General features: G+C 45.2%; 1 protein-coding gene across 6 annotated transcripts in view; it reads right to left on the bottom strand.

The window, feature by feature from the left end:
• The window catches only part of LOC115138185 (EH domain-binding protein 1-like protein 1), a 64,606-nt gene that overhangs the window by 20,063 nt on the left and 28,148 nt on the right, over positions 1 to 16,395 (bottom strand). For 5 of the 6 annotated variants that reach the window (XM_065025537.1, XM_065025541.1, XM_065025538.1 and 2 more), the window contains 2 exons: positions 14,535 to 14,594; positions 14,169 to 14,325 (listed from right to left, as the gene is read on the bottom strand). In XM_065025537.1, coding sequence (XP_064881609.1) covers positions 14,169 to 14,325; positions 14,535 to 14,594 — 217 coding nt within the window. Of the gene's footprint in view, positions 1 to 305; positions 490 to 2,460; positions 2,725 to 2,922; positions 2,992 to 3,131; positions 10,270 to 14,168; positions 14,326 to 14,534; positions 14,595 to 16,395 lie in introns of those variants that run through there. The other variant, XM_065025534.1, reaches the window with a different exon arrangement.

The raw sequence follows: 16,395 nt of genomic DNA, 5'->3' as shown, positions 1-16,395 counted from the left end.
AGCTCCACAGTTACCATGTGTTTCATTAGCTCTTCTTGTAATCTGTCCAAATGTGGACTGGACCTAATGGTCACCCCTTCTTTCCCCTTCACTGTCTTCTCACAAATTGCCTCAGTGTTGACTGTACACTCCTCTACCTGACTTTCAAGAGAAGGGAATGTGAGTGTGCCAGCCACTCTTGGCAATAGATCTGCCATGTTAGGTTCCCTCTCTACCTCGACTTCTTTGGACAGATGTGTAGACGGAAAGCCTGGAATGCTGGCAGTTCTTGGGCAAGATGGGACTATATCTGCCATAAATCTCACCATGTCTCTCTCCTCTTTTGATCTATCTATGGCCAGCTGTGGACCGTCCTTTGTTGGTTTCTCCCATAATATGCTCGTGTCCACTGGGCAGTCTTCCAATTGAGCCTCTGAAAAGGACGCTTGAGTGGATGGAAACCCTGGTGCACTGGCAACTCTTGGTGATGATGAAGCCATATTTTGAGGTCTGAGGAGAGGGTAAACCAAGGTCAGAGGTGACTATAACAACCATGAAAGCAGCGTTTTCAACTAAGAACAAAGCAATCAATAGGAAATGACCATCTAAAACAATCACACACAAACCAAAACTCATGCTCAAACATGATCTGACCATTCACAACAATTACAATTAATAATGCAAACATTTCAATCAAGATAAAGTCAATCTAGGTGTATAAACACCACACAATCAAATGTAAAGGATTTTTTAAAACCATGCTTGCAAAAATGTATACTGAACAAAAATATAAACGCAACTTGCAACAATTTCAAAGATTTTACTGAGTTAAAGTTCATATAAGGAAATCAGTCAATTTAAATAAATTCATTAGGCCCTAATCTATGGATTTTACATGACTGGGAATACAGATATGCATCTGTTGGTCACAGATACCTTAAAAAGGGTAGGGGTGTGGATCAGAAAACCAGTCAGCTCGACACATCTCCTTCACATAGAGTTGATCAGGCTGTTGATTGTGGCCTGTGGAATGTTGTCCCACTCCTCTTCAATGGCTATGCGAACTAGACAACATTGTCGTACACGTCAATCCACAGCATCCCAAACATGCTCAATGGGTGACATGTCTGGTGAGTATACATGCCATGGAAGAACTAGGACATTTCCAGCTTCCAGGAATTGTGTACAGATCCTTGCGACATGGCCTTGCGTTATAATGCTGAAACATGAGGTGATGGCGGCAGATGAATGGCGCAACAATGGACCTCAGGATCTCGTCACGGTATCTCTGTACATTTAAATTGCCATAGATAAAATGCAATTGTGTTCGTTGCCTGTAGCTTATGCCTGCCCATACCATAACCCCACCGCCACCATGGGGCAACTCTGTTCTCAACGCTGACATCAGCAAACCGGTCGCCCACACGACGCCATACATGCTGTCTGCCATCTGCCCGGGACAGTTGAACCTGGGATTAATCCATGAAGGGAACACTTCTCCAGCGTGCCAGTGGCCATCGAAGGTGAGCATTCGCCCACTGAAGTCATTTACGATGCCAAATTGCAGTCAGGTCAAGACCGTTTATGACAATTTGTGCAGAAATGATTTTTTTGTGCAAACCCACAGTTTCATTACATTTACATTTAAGTCATTTAGCAGACGCTCTTATCCAGAGCGACTTACAATCAGCTGTCCGTGTGGCTGGTCTTAGACGATCCCGCAGGTGAAGAAGCCGGATGTGGAGGTCCTGGGCTAGCGTGGTTACACATGGTCTTTGGTTCTGAAGCCGGTTGGACGCAGTGACAAATTCTCCAAAATTACGTTGGAGACAGCATATGGTAGAGAAATTAACATGACATTCTCTGGCAACAGCTCTTGTGGACATTCCTCCAGTCAGCATGCCAATTTCACACTTCCTCAAACCTTCAAACATCTGTGGCATTGTGCTGTGTGACAAAACGGCACATTTTAGAGTGGACTTTTATTTTCCCCAGCACAAGTTGCACCTGTGTAATATGTCAGGCTGTGTCAAGCTGCTTAATCAGCTTCTTGATATGCCACACCTGTCAGGTGGATCGATTATCTTGGCAAAGGATAAATGCACACTAATGGATGTAAACAAATGTGTGCACAACATTTTAGAAACATTTTTTTGTGCGTTTTTTGTGCATTTCTGGGATCTTTATTTCAGCTCATGAAACATGGGACCAACACTTTACATGTTGCTTTTATATTATTGTTCAGTATATATATTCATCAAAATTGTAACTGATATTGCAAAATATTGGCAAATTCAATTAAGTCTAGAAGCACAAATCTTACAATATACGATTTCATACCATTCCTGCTCTGTTTAAGTTATGTTAAATCCAAACTCCAAAAACAGCCATAGGAATGCAACACCATGCAGATCAACACAACTAAACCATCACCATGCTGGCAGGTAGTGAGGTTGAGCGCTGTGGCCCTTTCACACTTACCGCATCTCATAAACTTTCACCTGCCTAGCCACAGTAACCTCTTCCTTCCCAGAATGCTCTATTCCGGAGACTGACTCTGAGACTTCATCTACTGCTTCTTCCTCACATATCATGTCCAAGTCTTCTACAACTTGATACTCTACTAGTGCCACAACCTCACACGCCATCTGGCTGTGTGAAATGTCTTTTGGCTCATTGTCAACAGCTGCTCCCATCCCATACGGTAATGGCTGTCCCCCTTGAGCGGGAGACTGACACGAAGGGCTGAAAGAGAGTGACAGGAAGTGAGAGACCAAATAAATGGGAAGAATTACACAGTGAAAAGCACAGGGCATGCACCTTGCAAGAATAGTGCAAAAACACAGTAGTGTCAGTCAGATGTGGAGGAGATGGTGCACAAGCATTATTGTAAGCAGCCAAACGAGAACAGCTGCACTCCTGCAGCAAACCAACACAACCCACCTCTCTCTGACAGTCAAGAACAATGGCATGTCTGTAGGAATGGAGTGCCACATTCGGCAGTGCAAGTGTCTGAAAACAGAGTTGAAATGCAAGTGTTTCATACTCTATCTGACAGGCAACTGACAGGCAGAGAAATGTGCTTTAAAGTCTCACAAAAGTGCCATAACGCAGATTTAGAATAGTCTGCTCTCCTACTCCCACTCACTCACCCTCTTTCTAGAATGCCCACTTCTTGCGCCTCATATCTGGTCTGAATGACACCCTCTTCCTTGAGCCTCTCCAAAACTGAGCCATGTTTAAATTCTTGTTTGTTCTCATTCACCACTGATTTGATTAGTTTGGGTTTGTGGCTAAGCTCTGTGTGGCCCTCCTTGCAGTCATATATCTCCTCTGCCCATTCCATCCTTTCACCTCGACTTGACTGTTGATTTATAGACGAATCACTGTCGAGAGGCGTTCGACAACGTGTCGATGGAAAGCCAGGGTCAATGGCCTCACTTGGGCAAGATGGCAACATAGACACAATTCCCTTCTCTAATTCATCATGAGTGAGAGCCAGAGACTGCACTGTTTTCTCTTTCAGTGACTTTTCCAAAAATGGCTTCTCCTCCACAGGACACTGATGAATTGGAGGATCCTCTTGATTTTGCGTCTTTGTGGATGGAATCCCTTGGACATGTGTAACCATTGGGCAAGTTAACAAAAGACTGGGCATGTTTGGCTCTTGTTCTTCTATAGGCCATGGTGCTGATGGAAAGCCATGTATACTAGCGTCTTTTGGGCAAGATAGTAACATAGCTGCCATTCCTTTGGCATCATCTGATCTACTGACTCCAATAGCTGGAATCTCTTTCTGTGTTTGCTGCCATAATGGTCCATCTTCCACAGCCCAGTTCTCTACTAAAACCTTATCTACTTTCTCTGGTTGTAAAGAGGGAAAGCCAGAGACTTTGGCAACATTGGAGCATGATGATTTAACTGTAGCAGTGATGTATTGCTTTGTCTTGGGTCTTGGGGCAGAGGGAAAACCAGGTATTTTGGCTTCTTCTGGACATGTTGGCTCCAGGGCCATCATATGTCTGTCAAACTCTTTGTCATCTTTTAATCTACTCATAACTGGTGATGAAAGTACAGTCACAGAGAGCCTCGTCATGCGTGTGTCTCTGTAACAACAGTCTCCCTCAAATGGAGAGCATTCCAGAGTCTCCAGAGTATTAGCAACCCTCGTTGGTGGTGTCTCCCAGAGTACACTCTTGACTGTCGGCCAGCCCTCTACATAAGCGTGATCAGACATGACTGACTGTCTTGAAGGGAAACCAATTATACTAGAAACTTCCGGGCAAGATGGGGAAAGATTAGTCATGCATGGCTTTTTCTCGGCTTCAACATGAGCATCTTTTGCTCGTGGACCCGATGGGAAGTTAGTAAGGGTGGCTTCTGCTGGGCATGACAGCACAATACTTGTCAATATTTCTCTGTCTCTAAATGACATTTTCTCAGATGGACAAATCTGAAGAGATGGGAAACCTGGATTCAAAGCAAAACATGGACATGATGGTATAAGAGATAACATTGCCTTTATCATGACTTTGTCTCTGTAACAACAGTCTCCCTCAAATGGAGAGCATTCCAGAGTATTAGCAACCCTCGTTGGTGATTTCTCCCAGACTACACTCTTGACCATCGGCCAGCCCTCTACATAACCATCATCCAACATGATCAATTGTCTTGAAGGAAAACCAATGATACGAGACACTTCCGGACAAGATGGGAAAAGGGAAGTCATGCATGGCTCTTTTTCTACTTCAACGTGAGAGGCTTTGGCTTGTGGAGCCGATGGGAAGCCAGGAAGGGTGGCTTTGGCTGGGCATGATGGTACCATACTTGTCATTATTTCTCTGTCTCTGAATGACATATCGTCAACTGGAGAAATCTGGAGATTAAGCCCCTCTCCTTTCCTCAAAGATTTAACCCAAAATGTCTCCCTGTCAACATGCCAGCCATCATGTCCTGCCTTGGATGGACGTCTTGAGGGGAAACCTGAAGCCCTTGAATATTTCGGGCAGGTAGGCCATAGACATACCATGCTTGGGATCACCTTAACATGAGCCCTATCCGACTTGTGCCGTGACGATGAGGGAAAGCCTGGAATGGTGGCTTTTATTGGGCAAGGTGGTAACATAGACACCATAATTGTAATCATCGCTCTCTCTTTGAATGATAATGTTTGCACTGGACAAAAGGATAGTGTGCCTCTATTATTTAATGGCCTCTCCCACAGTGGCCTCTTGTCTGCACACCAGCCATCTTTATCTGAATTGATAGGAAGTCTCGAAGGTAAGCCAGAAACTTTAGAAACTTTAGGGCAAGTCTGCAGAAGACTGATCATGCTTGGTGTGTCTGCAAACTTCTTCGCAGGTACAGAGGGAAAGCCTGGATTCACAGATGCTTCAGGACAAGATGGCATCAAAGCAAATATTGCTTTCATTTTGTCAATGTCTTGCTGTGATCCGTCTTTTGGAAAAACGTCTTCCTTCTTCTGCAAGTGGTCAAACATAGGCTTGGGGTCAACAAACCACTCTAACGTTGTAACCCCCTCAGTGGATGCGAGACCCGGTAGGCTGGAAACGTTAGGGAACATGGGAACAAGACTCAACCTATTGGGTTGTGGTGCAGATGGGAAGCCAGGGATCCGAGCAGCATGAGGGCATGATTGCCTCAAAGGAATGTTGATTTTCATTTCCTCTTTGTCTGCTTTTGAGCTGTCAAAAATGACTTTCCTCTCCTTTGGTGGTCTCTTGTAAAATGGCCTCTCATCAACTACCCACCCTGTTTCCCTATTCCCCTCAATGGATGGAAAACCTGGGAGACTAGAAGTTTTAGGGCAGGAGGGAACAATATGCATCATACTTGGTGTCTCCTCAGTCTTTTTGCGTGGTGCAGAAGGGAAACCAGGAATCATGGATGCTACTGGGCAACATGGCACCAAAGCAACCATTGCTTTCATTTTTTCAGTGTCTTCATTTGGTCGGTCTTTTGGAAAAATGTCTTCTTCCTCTTCCTTCTTTTGCAAGTGTTCAAACATAGGCTTGGGGTCAACAAGCCACTTTAATGTTGTAGGCCCTTCAATGGATGCGAAACCCGGGAGACTGGAAACTTTTGGGCAAGCAGAAACAAGACTCAACATACTAAGATCTACCTCCGCTTTGGGATGTGGTGCAGAGGGAAAACCAGGAATCCTGGCCTTCTTCGGGCAAGATGGTAACATATCTACCATGTTATTTGTAACGTCTTTGTTGTCATGTGGCATTGCCTGTACCAAAGAAACTGTTCTTTTCTTAAATGGCCTCTCCAAAAGTGTTATCCAGTTAGCATGCCAGACAACATTTTCAGACTTATGCAGATGTCTAGAAGGTAAACCAAAAACTCTGGAAAATCTAGGACAAGTAGGCAGAAGGTTCATCATAATTGGCTCTTGCCTTGGTGCAGAGGGGAAGCCAGGAATACTGGCTGCTCTTGGGCAGGATGGTGTAAGAACAAGCATGGTGCTGGTCATTTCACTATCATTATAGACTGTGCCAAAATTATTGAATAATCCTGACCTTTTTCTTGGTGAAATGTTCAAATAATCTTTATCTACTGACCAATCTGGTGCCTGATTCAGATCCAAAGCTGGCAATCCAGAAACAGTCGATACCTTTGGGCAAGTAGGCACAAGATTCACCATACTTGGGGTTTCTACTGATCTCTGCCTTGGTGCAGAAGGGAAGCCAGGTACATTGGTTCTCCTGGGGCAAGATGGTACCATAGCTACCATATGTTTCAGATCTTTATCATGAGCTGGAGAAATGTCTAGAATTGGCACACCCCTTTCCCTCAACGGCTTCTCCCATAGTGGCACTCTGTCCACAAGCCAATATTCATCTCTAGACCTGATTCGCTCTATAGAGGGTAAACCAGAAACCTTAGAAAGTTTAGGGCAAGTAGTCAGAAGACTGATCATACTTGGTGTGTCTTCTAGCTTCGACTGTGGTGCAGAGGGGAAGCCAGGTATACTGGCCTTCCAGGGGCAGGATGGTGACAAAGCTACCATATTTTTCACAATTTCCGTATCATGATAGACTGTGTCAATATCGTCCAAATGGAACATTGATTCTTCTGGCCTTTCTCTAGATGGCAACAGTAACTCTTTATCAACTGGCCACTCTACTGTTTGTGTCTGTTCGATAGCTACCAATCCAGGAACGCTAGATACCCTTGGACAATTTGGCATTATGTTAACCATACTTGGCTCTTGCCTTGGTGCAGATGGAAAGCCAGGAACACTAGCCTTCCTTGGGCAAGATGGTAACATGGCCACCATATTTTTCATTAGCTCATTGTCCTTGTGTGGCATTTCCTGCATTAGACATGCTGTTCTCTTCCTCAATGGTCTCTCCAAGAGTGGCCTGCTGTTAGCATGCCACTCAACATTTGCAGACTTATTTGGCTGTTTGGAGGGTAAACCAGAAATTCTAGCCAGTCTTGGGCAAGTAGGCAGAAGGTTAACCATATTCGGCTCCTGCGTTGGTGCAGAAGGGAAGCCAGGAATACTGGCCTTCCTGGGGCAAGATGGTACCATAGCTACCATATGTTTTACCATATATGTTTCATGAGCTGGATAAATTTGTTGAATCGTTACATCCAATTCCCTCAATGTCTTCTCCCAGATTGGCATTCTGTCCACAATCCAATTTTCATGTCTAGACATTGTTGGGTGTTTGGAGGGTAAACCAGAAATTCTGGCCAATCTAGGGCAAGTAGGCAGAAGGTTAACCATGCTTGGTTCATGCCTTAATGCTGAGGCGATGCCAGGAATACTGGCTGCGTTTGGGCAGGATGGTTTCAGAGCTGCCATGTTTGTGACCACTTCACTATTATGATCGACTCTGCCATCATTCTCCAAATGGAACATTGATTCATCATGCCATTCTCTGGGTGACAGTGACTTTTTGTCAACTGGTAATTCTACTATTTGTGTCTGTTCTATAGTTGCCAATCCAGGAACTTTAGATACCCTTGAACAAGTAAGCATTATGTTAACCATACTTGGCTCTTGCCTTGGTGCAGATGGGAAGCCAGGAATACTAGCCTTCCTTGGGCAAGTTGTCAACATGGCTACCATGTCTTTCAGAATTTCAGTGTCTTTGAATGCCATTTCCTGATCTTGTAAAAAAGGTCCTTCTCTTTTCTTCAATGGCTTCTCCCACAGTGGACTGCAGTCCACTTTCCAGTCAATATCATCTGAATTGTTTGGAAGTCTAGAGGGTAAACCAGGTACTCTGGGAAGTTTATGGCAAGTAGGATGAAGACTGAGGATATTTGACTCTTGACTTGGCATAGATTCTACACCAGCCTTTTCCAGGCAAGATGGTAAGAGAGGAACCACAAGTTCATTGTGCTCATATGACGTTGCATGTGCTACAGAAAGTGAAGGGATCAGCTCAACTGTTTTCCTCAATGGCTTTTCTATTATTGGCCGTCTGATAGCATGCCAGTAGTCAGGTTCTGACTCAGTTGGATGTCTAGAGGGTAAACCAGAAACTTTGGAAAGTTTAGGGCAAGTCGGAAGAAGATCATACTTCATGATCATTCTTGGGGATCCTAGCCTCTGCTTCAGTTTTGAAGGAAAGCCAGGAATACTGGCCTTCCTTGGGCACGATGGTAACATGGCTACCATATATTTCAACATCATTTTGTCTTTATATGCAATGGTAAGAGCGGAAGAAATTGGTTGAATCATCACATCCATTTTCCTCAATGGCTTTTCCCACAGTGGCTTTCTGTCCACAAGCCAATCAGCATCTCTAGAACTGATTGGCTGTTTGGAGGGTAAACCAGAAACCGTAGAAAGTCTAGGGCATGTAGACAGAAGACTGGTCATACTTGGTGTGTCTACTAGCTTCTGCCTAGATGCAGAGGGTAAACCTGGAATCCTGGCCTTATTCGGGCAAGATGGTAACATATCTACTATATTTTTGGTAAGTTCTTTGTCCTTTTGTCGCATTTCCTGCGCTACAGAAAGTGCTCTGTTCTTCAATGGTCTCTCCAAAATAGGCCTACTGTTAGCATGCCAGTCAACATTATCTGACTTAATTGGCAGTTTAGAGGGTAAACCAGAAACTCTGGCCATTAAAGGGCATGTAGGCAGAAGGTTAACCATGTTCAGTTCAGATTCAGAAAACTTTCTTGTCCCAACATTGGACAATTTAGTAGGCTCTTGCATTGTTTCAGATGGGAAGCCAGGAATACTGGCTGTTTTGGGGCAGGATGGTTTAAGATCCACCATTTTCTTGACCTTTTCACAATCATTATAAACTGTGCCAACGTCCTCTAAACGGACCATCAATAATTCTACTTCTTTAGGTAACTTATTAAACAGAGCCTTTGTATCTACTGGCCAGTCTACTGTCTTTGCCGGGTCTATGGTTGGCAGTCCAGGAACTCTAGATACCCTTGGGCAAGTTGGCATTATGTTAACCATGCTTGGCACAACCTGAGCTTTGGGCCTTGGAACAGATTGAAAACCAGGAATATTACTCTGACTTGGACAAAATGGGACAAGCACTACCATACGTTTCAACATTTCTTTGTCTCCATACACTTGGTCTAAAGCAATTGACGACGAAAGCTCAATAACCGTCTTCTCATCATGTGGTCTCTCCCATTTCAGCTTTTTATCCACCCTCCAACCTACAGCCTCAGCCCCTTCAGTCTCTTCAGTCTCTTTTGGTTTCCTGGAGGCCAAACCAGGTGCACTGGATACACTTGTGCAAGTTGGCACTAGATTCACCAAACTTGGTTCCGTTTGTGTTTTGGGTGGTGGTGCTGGTCTTCCCGTTTTGGGTGGTAATGCCGGTCTTTCTGTTTTGGGTGGTGATGCTGGTCTTTCTGTTTTGGGTGGTGATGCTGGTCTTTCTGTTTTGGGTGGTGATGCTGGTCTTTCTGTTTTGGGTGGTGATGCTGGTCTTTCTGTTTTGGGTGGTGATGCTGGTCTTTCTGTTTTGGGTGGTGATGCCGGTCTTTCTGTTTTGGGTGGAGGTGCTGAGGGGAACCCAGGAACACTGGCTACCCTTGGACAACTTGGCAACATGGAAGCCATACTTTCCAATACTTTCTGGTCCTCATCCGATGTTTCAGGGGCAGGGGTGATAATTGGTGTTCCTTTCAGGGGCTTCTCCCATAATGGACTCTTATCAATGGGCCATTCTTCGGGTCGGGCCTTATATCTGTTCCTAATCAATGTGGATGGGAAACCAGGGTAACTGGACACTTTTGGACAAGATGGCAGCGAGGCAGCCATACTTTTAGTTCTAAAGGGACAGGGGACACCAAGGATATATGTCAGAGGAAAGGTGCCAACTGGGAACTACAAAACATGTTCTTGTGTTTAAATAACTAGTGGGACCAGCCCTTAATATTTATTGAAATGCAAACCTATAACGTACATAAGTACTACATGTCTTCAGGACATGCTAACATATTTTAGAACTAGTTGAATGACTGACACATTGAGGAACAGGGGTATGTAGTGATTGTGCACCATGCCTCACTTACCCCCAATCCATGGGTACCCCTTGTTCTTTTGAACATCTTGAACCTCTTGTTGTTTTGGGAGAATATTTAGGAGCATCTTTCTTAGGGACCAGTGTCTGCCCCTGCTCTTTCTTTGGGTCTTTCTCCTTTGGCAGACCCCTCTGCGACACTCTGTACGGCCGTGTGGTCTGCAACTCAGCGAGGTGGGAGGGCGGGGCCATCATCCTCTGCTGCCCACTGGTTACTGTCACAATCCGTTCAGGCTCTGGTTTGGCTAACGGTGTCCCTATCTGCATGGACATCTTGTTCAAGTGACTCCTCGTTCTGTCAAGTGACTTCATGGATGTGACTGTGGGCTCAGGTAAGCCAGGCCTTTGCATGGGTGCAAAAGGGAGAGGTTGCTGGGGTGTTGGAACTGGGAGTGCCCTGATTGACCTCTCCTCTGCCTGACTTTTTGCCATCGGTTTTGGCATCTCAAAATATTGGAGCCCCGGATCAGAAGGTGCTCGGGGGCTAAAGGGCAGGAGAGGGGTCATGCTCTCAGGTCTGAGGGACAAACAAATCAAGGTCAGAGTTCAGAGGTCAAGGAAGGGGGGGGAGATTGCATCTCCATAGCAACAACGCAGTGAAAAGCAGGCAAGGTTCCCCATATCAAGCACGGTCAGAGGTGCTACTGTAAGGGGCACAAGCACAATCTTTGCCAAGGATTTTACTTTAATTCTTTGGCATACTTCTAGAGTTAGCATACTACTAAATTGCACACAAAGTAGACAACCAGCAAGCGCTCAGTCAAAAAAAGTAAATCATGTACGACAATCACTGGGCCAAGACGAGCAGAGATCTCTCTATGTATTTAAAATGTTTACATTTTACGCTTATTTAACTAGGCAAGTAAGTTTTTAAGAACAAATTCTTATTTACAATGACGGCCTATTGCAACAGCATTGCAGCTTGAGGAAACTTGATACACTATAAATCTGCCTACCAGAAACTGATACAATCGTTTTGGTTTCACTATTGACAACCAGGTAGTTTCCAATGAATCTCAATATTTCAGATGGATACATTGCTACAGTGGCCATGCATCCTGAGTGACAAAATATGTAGTTCTAGCTTTGCAGTGCCAAAGCAAACAAATGGTTATAATTACAACTTTTAGGAACTCTGCCATGCCAACAATTTAGGACAAATAAAATAGCAATTTTATTTTTTTATTTCGCTTATATTTAACCAGGTAGGCTAGTTGAGAACATGTTCTCATTTACAACTGCGACATGGCCAAGATAAAGCAAAGCAGTGCGACACAAACAACAACACAGAGTTACACTGGATGTCATAAGGTGAATGCACCAATTTGTAAGTCGCTCTGGATAAGAGCGTCTGCTAAATGACTTAAATGTAAATGTAAATGTACACACGGAATAAACAAGCGTACAGTCAATAACACAATAGAAAAAAAAGAAAGTCTATATACAGTGTGTGCAAATGGCTTGAGGAGGTAAGGCATTAAATAGGCCATAGTAGCAAAGTAATTACAATTTAGCAGATTAACACTGGAGTGATAGATGAGCAGATGATGATGTGCAAGCAGTGATACTGGTGTGCAAAAGAGCAGAAAGTAAATAAAAAACAATATGGGGATGAGGTAGGTAGATTGGGTGGACTATTTACAGATGGACTATGTACAGCTGCAGCGATCGGTTAGCTGCTCAGATAGCTGATGTTTAAAGTTAGTGAGGGAAATGTCTCCAGTTTCGGCGATTTTTGGAATTCGTTCAGGTCGCAGTGGTGGGTGGTATAAGGGAGTTCGGTAACAAAACGGATGGCACTGTGATAGACTGCATCCTGTTTGCTGAGTAGAGTATTGGAAGCTATTTTGTAGATGACATCGCCGAAGTCGAGGATCGGTAGGATAGTCAGTTTTACTAGGGTAAGTTTGGCGGTGTGAGTGAAGGAGGCTTTGTTGCGAAATAGAAAGCCGATTCTAAATTTGATTTTGGATTGGAGATGTTTGATATGAGTCTGGAAGGAGAGTTTACAGTCTATCCAGACACCTAGGTATTTGTAGTTGTCCACATATTCTAGGTCAGAAGCATCCAGAGTAGTGATGCTAGTCAGGCGGGCGGGTGCGGGCAGCGAACGTTTAAGAGCAGTTGGAGGCCACGGAAGGAGTGTTGTATGGCATTGAAGCTTGTTTGGAGGTTAGTTAACACAATGCCCAAAGAAGGGCCAGATGTATAGAGAATGGTGTCGTCTGCGTAGAGGTGGATAAGGGAATCACCCGCAGCAGGAGCGACATTGTTGATATATAGAGAGAAAAGAGTTGGCCCGAGAATTGAACCCTGTGATACCCCCATAGAGACTGCCAGAGGTCTGGACAACAGGCCCTCCGATTTGACACACTGAACTCTGTCTGCAAAGTAGTTGGTGAACCAGGCGAGGTAGTCATTTGAGAAACCAAGGCTATTGAGTCTGCCGATAAGAATACGGTGATTGACAATCGAAGGCCTTGGCCAGGTCGATGAAGACGGTTGCACAGTACTGTCTTTTATCGATGGAGGTTATGATATTGTTTAGTACCTTGCGCGTGGCTGAGGTGCACCCATGAACAGCTCGGAAACCGGATTGCACAGAGGAGAAGGTACGGTGGGATTTGAAATGGTCAGTGATCTGTTTATTAACTTGGCTTTCAAAGACTTTAGAAAGGCAGGGGAGGATAGATATAGGTCTATAACAGTTTGGGTCTAGAGTGTCACCCCCTTTGAAGAGGGGGATGACCGCGGCAGCTTTCCAATCTTTAAGGATCTCAGGCGATACGAAAGAGAGGTTGAACAGACTGGTAATAGGGGTTGCAACAATGGTGGCGGATAATTTTAGAAAGAGAGGGTCCAGATTGTCTAGCCCAGCTGATTTGTATGGGTCCAGGTTTTGCAGCTCTTTCAGAACCTCTGCTATCTGGATTTGGGTGAAGGAGAAGCTGGGGAGGCTCGGGCAAGTAGCTGCGGGGGGTGCGGAGCTGTTGGCTGGGTTGGGGTAGCCAGGAGGAAAGCATGGCCAGGCATAGAGAAATGCTTATTGAAATGTTCGATTATCATGGATTTATCGATGTTGACCGTGTTACCTAGCCTCAGTGCAGTGGTGTTGATGCAATGTTGATCGCAGACAGCACAAGATTTTTGTGCAATAACATGACAGCTGCCTTAGACTCAAACACAACTCACTCAGACAGTTATCCAAGACACTGTATCTATGTCACCATTATAACTAATAAGAAGAGTACACAGACTACAGCAAAACTAGGAAAACCACAGCATTGACAAGAATAATTGTTACACAAGACATTTCCTTGAAGTCGGATGGTTACTGTATTCCTGACCTACCACTAAATAGTTTTAGGCCTTTTCAAGTTAGTAGGAATGTGAAATTCACTCGTCACAGTTATCAATACGTTCAATTTACCATACTGTTGTCTTTCAAAGTGGCCTTTACTGTGTCATCTTACATCTTTGTCTGACAAAACTCCATCATGCAAAAAAAATAACAACAAAAAAACAGACCATGCTCACCATCGACATTGAATGAAGATGGTCAGGTTAAAACCAAACCAGCCATTCCAAGCATAAATAATGAGCACCACCCTCTGTAGCAGTGTAACCTTTGAATTCACTCACCCTGCCGTTCCCTGGACAAACTCCATTCCAAACATTGAGTCCGCCCCCCAACTTCTCGCATAAGCTCTTGTCTCAAAGGGCTTAGCCAATGGGTCAAGTGAGGATGTTGACGGGTCTGGCCTCTGATTGGCAATACTGATCATTCCAGCAGTGCGGGCTAGAAGGGATGACAGAGGAGTACATCGTGAAGCTTAATCTGACGGCATCAGTACACACCGTCTTGGCTGTGGGGACAAATCCTGACTTGAAGATCTGAGCCCTATAATTTTAAGTTAAGTACACAGATCTCAAGTTAGGATTTGGCCCTGTGTATAGATTTAGGGATGTTCCTAAAAAGGCATTGTGGTTGCTTAAGGTCCTACTCACTGGGACTTGTGGCAGTGGTGTATTCCTCCTCTGTCAGAGTGCTCAACTGCCTCTGAATCTCTAGAAGGGAAAAGATAGGACAAGGTTAGACCTGATTATCTTAACGGGAGAGTTAGCTTGGCAGCCGTGACGTGATCAATAACCAACAACGAATGAAGGAAACACATTTAATTGCTAACCTAAAATTCGTACAATCAACAACAATTAGCAAGAGACTGTTTACAACCAAAACAACTCGCTAGGTGCCAAGTGTTCTCGTGTGAAGATTGACAAGGGAAGACATGTTATCATCATAGCATTCTATCATGAATGTCCCCATTATTAAACATGAGGACATTGTCGCCTCAGGTTGTATACCTGTCTCTTGGGGAGTAGTGACTGGTGCTGGGAGGGGGGCAGTGGGGACTTGAGTCTGAGAGCCAGCAGAGAGCACAGGAGAAGGAACAGGATAGGGGGTGAGAGGAAAGGGTGAGTGGGGGAGCTCCAGAGGAGGGGAGACCAGCCTCTTCAAATTGGGGTGGACCATGGTGGGAACCACCTGGTGCATCCATTCTGCAGTCTGGAGCGCAGCTGAGGTTGACAGTGAGAAAGAGAGAGAAAAGAGAGGACACATGGAAGACAAGGAAGGAAAGACAAGGGGGGAGAAGGGAGGAAAGAGGAAAGAATTTGATTCATAAGCGTTTCAACCAGTTTGGATCAAAGTACAATTGTGTAGACTGGTTAGGCAAGCATTTCTCCAATGTCCATGCTTTGGGCTGAATCTCACCGAGATCTGTACCTGACTGGGAGACAGTGGCAGAAGCAGGATCTGCAGCACACGGAGAAGCGCCGATAGCATTAGGGGAGGGACCAGGAGCAGGGTCATAACATTGGGCAGCGGTGTGGTCAGAAGCAGTAAGAAGCCCAGGGGTGGGAACAGTGGGATCAGAGGAAAGATCAGGGGTAGAGGATAGGGAAGGGTCAGGGGTGGCGGTTGGGGCAAGGGCTGGGTCATCAGAGGTAATGGGAGTAGGGTTAACATCAATGGGAGTGGATGAGGAAGAATCAGAGACGATGGCAGGCGCAGAAGCAGGGGTGAGGACAGGGACATCAGAGCCAGAGGAGGTTACGAGGGGGGGGGATGAGGACACAAGAGTGCGGTAAGGTGCTCCAATTGGGTCAGATGCGTAATCAGGGGTGGGGAGAGAGGAGGATGCAGGAGATGGGGCTAGCACAGGGGGAGGTAAGGGGAGTGGAGACTGCAACATGGAAGAATGGGACACATCAAGGGAGAATGACATGTAGGAATCAAGCTGAGAGAAAGCAGGATTACATGGTGTCTCCATGGTCCGCTTTGTCTGCTCTAGGGTCACAGGCTCCACTGGGTCAGGGGGAGAGGGGTGCAGAAATTTGGGGGAGAGGGCTGGCTGGGCCAGAGGGGCCTGGGATTTGGGCGGTCTCCATTCACTCTGCCAGGGTACTGTGAGGGAGGGATGAGAAGGGGTAGAATGGAGGGAGGGAGAGGAAACAAGGGATTAACATAAGGCACAAGTTTGAGAGAAAGAGGGACAGGAGAAAGGAGAATAGGGAGAAATAGAGGGATGGTATATGGGTGGTTAGAAAAGATATTGGAATAGAAAGGGTATTCAGATTGGAATAAACAGAGGGAGAGAAAACAGTCAACAGAATAGTCCCTACGTTGTCTGATATACAGGAGTAACATACGTAGTGATGTGGGAAACCCTACTGCACATGATATAGGCTACATGCAATGTTCCCTCTAAGTTGCGCACTGGACTGCAGCCCAGAAGAAACATCAGCCTGCCCAGAAAAGGACGAGATTGAACTTCACTCAACTTTCTAGTTTCCCCTTTAGTTAACA

This window comes from Oncorhynchus nerka, linkage group LG12, assembly GCF_034236695.1.
Source record: "Oncorhynchus nerka isolate Pitt River linkage group LG12, Oner_Uvic_2.0, whole genome shotgun sequence".
NCBI classification, from domain to species: Eukaryota; Metazoa; Chordata; class Actinopteri; order Salmoniformes; family Salmonidae; genus Oncorhynchus; species Oncorhynchus nerka.
Note: the sequence above shows the minus strand (reverse complement) of the source record. Positions and strands in the feature narration are given on the sequence as shown.